Source organism: Monopterus albus, unplaced genomic scaffold, assembly GCF_001952655.1.
Source record: "Monopterus albus unplaced genomic scaffold, M_albus_1.0 scaffold4.1, whole genome shotgun sequence".
In the NCBI taxonomy this organism is placed as follows: Eukaryota; Metazoa; Chordata; class Actinopteri; order Synbranchiformes; family Synbranchidae; genus Monopterus; species Monopterus albus.
In genome coordinates this window covers 5,356,446-5,361,472 of record NW_018127884.1, presented here as the reverse complement: position 1 = coordinate 5,361,472, position 5,027 = coordinate 5,356,446, and the positions used below count along the sequence as shown (strand labels likewise).

General features: G+C 41.3%; 1 protein-coding gene across 2 annotated transcripts in view; it reads left to right on the top strand.

Moving 5' to 3' along the window:
• Positions 1–5,027, top strand: part of sbf2 (SET binding factor 2) — a 95,853-nt gene that overhangs the window by 25,576 nt on the left and 65,250 nt on the right. For both annotated transcript variants that reach the window (XM_020606097.1, XM_020606104.1), the window contains exon 3: positions 4,668–4,805. In XM_020606097.1, the coding sequence (XP_020461753.1) occupies positions 4,668–4,805 (138 nt within the window). The remainder of the gene's footprint in view (positions 1–4,667; positions 4,806–5,027) is intronic.

Genomic DNA, 5,027 nt, shown 5'->3' with positions numbered 1-5,027 from the left:
GTGTGTGGCTTAAAAAGTGACCCTTTTACATTAAACATGTGTTGTAGTAGGATATTTCTGGTGTTACATTTCCTATGCATGTATGAAGTTTTATTTAATTATTTGTACAGTATTGTTTGCAGCATTTGCTAAATGATTCTTTGTGTCCTGATTTTTTTTTTTTGATTTACTGTGATCTCATATGTTGATCTAAAAATATCTCTAAAATATTCCATATGTGCCTGAAGTTGCATAACAGAGCAAAAGAAAACCAGGAGTCTGACATCGGGGGAGTAGAGTTGAGGAATGGAACTGGAGGAAAGATGCCACTTCAGCAGATCACTGAGTGATGGAGCTACATTTTGGCACAGTAAATGAACTCACTGCATTTGGACAGCAGTGCTGTGATGGTCATTCTGTTGACAGTTTTGTTTCTTGTGTTTATCTCACTGACCTTGTGTGAAGGAGACAACTGAGCGCCTCCACCCGAGCAGTGTGCCAAACCTCTCGGCCGTGGTTGTTTTGACCACTGCTCATCCTGCAGACCCGATAAAACAGGAGGCAGCATGCTATTAACCTTCTCACCCTCAGCCAGTTGCTCCCTGGTCCCTGACACCTCATACTTCACTTTCCGTAATTGTGTCGTCTTCCTGGCGTGTGCCTCTTTTGCATAGATGAGGGAAGAACAAGATAGAAAAAAAGAGGATGATCAAAGTGCGTAGTGTAGCAGTGTGGCACGCATCAGTTGCCAAGTTTTTCTGACCTCGTCTTTAAATCAGGCTCCATCTACAGTTTACTAGTGTTGTCTAGAAGTTTGGATAGTTGTAGTTGCTTCATGATAGCACCTGCTCTATGATTTCAAATGGTCTGGCACCACGTTTACTTATCTTTGTAAATGTACTTTTAAAGTTGTGTGTTTATGATGTATTATTTAACTCATAGGCATTAGATTTAGTTTATCTCTCATTCAGTTTAGGACATTTTCGCTGTTGCCTGCATCAGAGAAGAGAAACTACTCTTTTTATTGCTGTTGAGAGGAAAGGTGGCTGAACTTCTGTGCCTGATTTTATTTGGGTTTGTAATTCAACTAAATGATGAAATGAGTTCCTCTGAAATGGGAACTCTTTAAAGATTTTATGGCCCTTCAAAGTCTGTTTGTCTTTTCCCAAATACAATCTTGAATGTGTTTCAGCTGTGTCATGCCAGAAAAAAAGCTGACTTTAGAGGGAGAAGCCATTCTCTCTGTCTCTTTGTCCAGTCATCTTCAGTAATAGCTGCTGCCCCAGTTATATCTGGCCTGCGCCGGCCTGACCAGGCATAAAAGTCTCGTCACAGTATAAGAATGCAGCTCCTTCCTGACCAGGCAAAGCCTCTGTGTGTGTGTGTGTGTGTGTGTGTTTTCTCATTAGTGCTGCTCCTCGGTCACTCTGCTGTTGCGATGCTTTGCAGGTCAGACTGCAGATCCAGTGTCAGTGGCCGAGTAGGTGGGATAATGCATTTGGGTGACAGTTACTGTAGTCATGCCAGGGTGCAGCACATGGTGAGTTGCAGAGGGTTTAGCTGGAACGCAGCAGTGTGTAGAGCACATGTGTCCCAGTGTTCCTTTGTTACTAAGGTCTAATTTGGGATTAGATGTTCTTTCTCTCTGCTGTGTGTGTGTGTGTGTGTGTGTGTGTGTGTGTGTGTGTGTGTGTGCAGTACGTGTGCCGTATGAAGGTTATGTTTCCTACATGTTGCACCTGTCGCCCTGCATTGGATTTGTGTGTCAGGTGATCTCTGAATGTACATTATAGCTTGTGTCTGATGCCATCAGTGCTTTCACTTGTGCCCTAAGCTCTGCTTCTATCTGGAAATCTGTTCAGTGTCATTCACTGTTTTTGGTTTCAGACTGTACCACTGCAGCATTTCTGTTATTCATCTTTCAGTCTGATCCTTTAAATGTTGAACATCACTTCTTCATCCATTCTGAGGACTCTCCTCAGAAACGTGGCCTTGTGTATTTATGTCCACATTGCATTCTGTGTTTGACTGAATAGCAAATGACATTGTTGTATGTCTAAACAAATAACATAAGCATATTGTCTCTGTGTACACATGGTTATGTGTAGTTAAATATAAAACGTTAACATCATTTGCAAAAAGCATTGCAGCCCGTCTGAGGTTTCTCTGCTGCAGAAAAGGAGGGCATATTCCGAAACCATCAAGACACTCAATCTGTTTCAAATTGTTTATTCACAAGGAAACAATGCACACCATGTGAAGACACTTGTCTTCTCAATGAGAATCATAAGCAGATAATGTTGCATGAAAATATTTTTAAAGCCTTAGTAGTGTGTTGTTGCATAAAATATGCCACGTTTTAATAAAAAGAATTAGGGATGGATGCACGAATCAGCATTTTACGTAACTTTTGTTTTATTTATTTTATTGAAGTGCCCCTTTTGTAATGTCCTTACTGGATACTGCGTGAACCCTGAAGCTACAGTAGACAATCTTTGGACAGTCCACATGTTGTGTGTAAAGTGATATCAGTAGTCTGTCTGGATGCAGTGGTCCCTCAGTAAAGTGAAGCTTATCAGTCGCTGAACTCTTCAAGGTGTTTCTGAACCTGCACCAGCCTTCGAGTGTCCCTCTGCAGACCCGCAGGCGAGATGACAACTTAAAGGAAACAATTTCTTCTCAGCAAAACACCTCTGTGTGCTCTCTGCATGTTGCTCTCTCTTACAGTCAGTCACTGTCTCACACATGCATACACTCCTGTGGACACACACACACACAAATGCAGTATACACAGGATGTTAAATCTCCTGTCATCTTCTGAGCGCTGCAGTCCCAAAATGGCTTATCTCTTTTTTTTTTTGACAACAATGAATGGCATAGCTGGAATAGTTTAAAACAGGATCACAGTTATCCACACTTGTCCTTGGGTCCTGTCTGGCCTGAGTGTGTATACATACACACAAACACCTCACCACAATGCAGGTTTAACAGATTTCCTGTGAGCTATTGTATCTGCTGGAAGATCGTAGCATCCTGGTCCAAACCTCCAGGATGAGCAGGCCAACCCCCCTCTCCCCCTTTTTCCTTTCTTCCTTTCTTCCTTCCTTCTCTTCTTCACCTCTCTCTTCTCCTGCTCCGTCTCTGCTCCTTCTCCTCTTCTGTCCCTGATATGATGCTTTGTCAGTATATTTGTCTTTGGATGTGTCAACTTTACATCAGTCCACCCCTCCTCTCCCAGTCTTTTTTTTTGCTCCAGGTGTCCTGTGATCCACTATGTAACCCCTGAGGAGCAGTTTGAACAGTTTTCAAAGTCAGGTCGATTGTGCCTCCAGCAAAAACAGAGAGGCCAGACACAAATGCTCGACTCTGACCAAGTGCCTACTTGCCTTCCATATTTTGACCCTCTGCTCTCTTATGTGTCATAATAATTTATCAATTTCTCAATACCCCTTATTAACCTGCCATTTAGCTTGTTTTATGATAGTGGATTGTCATTTCCCTGTATGAACCCATATTGCAGTGGGTGCTTTTGTTATTGGCTTGTAGAATCAAAGGTTTATGTGAAAGCAAACTTTTGTCAGTTGTGTTGGAGCATGAGGGGACATATCTGAAACTGGTCTCCATCTGTGAAATCAGTTTACTGATAAACTCCATGTCTAACAGTATCAGACAAAGCTTGTTTTCCACACCTCACAGATGTTTTGTGTTGTTTCAGGATTGGTTATGACTCACACTGTTGCTTTGAGACAGAAAAAGAAAAGCCTTATTTAAAATGTTGTTTATAACGATAACAATATCGCTGAGTTTTTTTACACACAATTAGCTAAAAATGGCTCGGCTCTGTTGTGCATCTGTAATTGTTGATTTGTGTGATCTTTAAATCCTCAGTAAAGAGAGTGTTTGGAAAGTATAAATGATAGGTTATTCCAAGAAGATTTTGGACTTTACTTATTCATGGAGACTTCAGAATGCAGTCTGTTGTATCAGAGCTCAGCCAGTAAGTTCAGACAGTCAGAGTTTAGACAAAGATCTATTTACAGGGATCACTTATTATGGTTTACTAACATATTGTTTTCTTTTGCTAATGAATAAAATACCACTGATGGCAATATGTATAAATATTTGATATTGGTATCCATTTTAACCTTAATTTCACCTACTGTGCTAAAGTTAATCAGCTGCTATGCTGCGTAGTTTCCTGGCTTTGCAGGTATTTTTCCATGAATCTTACTTAAGGTGTTTCCATTTCTGACAGTTAATTAGCTCAGGCAGTTTGACCTGGGACCTTCGCTGATGGCTTTCAAAGACAATAAATACTGAACGTGCCATTTCCCACTCTGACAAAACAGATGTAATAGCTGCAGTGAAACAGGACATCCTGTCTGTGCTCTCTATGGAGGCATTAGGATTAGCTACAGCAATATGCTGTCCTGTCCATTTAAGGTTTGAACGGGTTACCGGTTAAGCAGGCTCTTAACTATCTTCAACAGTCTTACTGAAATCGTCTCTGACATGATTAGAGTTTAAATGAAAGCAGTACGGTATATGTCCTCTTCACAGCAGATGATTCATCACACAGATTTCTTACCACTGTTTCAGCCACTGTAACACTGTGCATATTCGACCATGTTGTGTGATTTATCCCCTGATATTCTCATGCAATGGCATTTTATTGAATGTGTTTTCAGTTCTGCCAGCCTGGAGGTTGGAGGCTGTCCAGGGAAAGGAAAGCACCCACTTTCTTCACCGTTGTGCTGACAGATATCGACTCTGACCGACACTTCTGCTCCTGCCTCACTTTCTACGAGGCCGAGGTCAATCTGCAGGTAAGACGGCAACACACACATTGATACACTTGAAGGTGAGTATATGCTAGGTAGGGGTGTAACGGTTTACCAAATCCACATTTTCCACCCTCCTAAAATTTTTTTTATTTATTTTTTGCAGCACTAAAGAGAAGAACGCAGTTTAATAAGGCTCATGTAATAAGCAGAGGTTAAGCAGAGCTTTGCTTTTTGGGTATCCACTGTCATATTACCATATCAGAA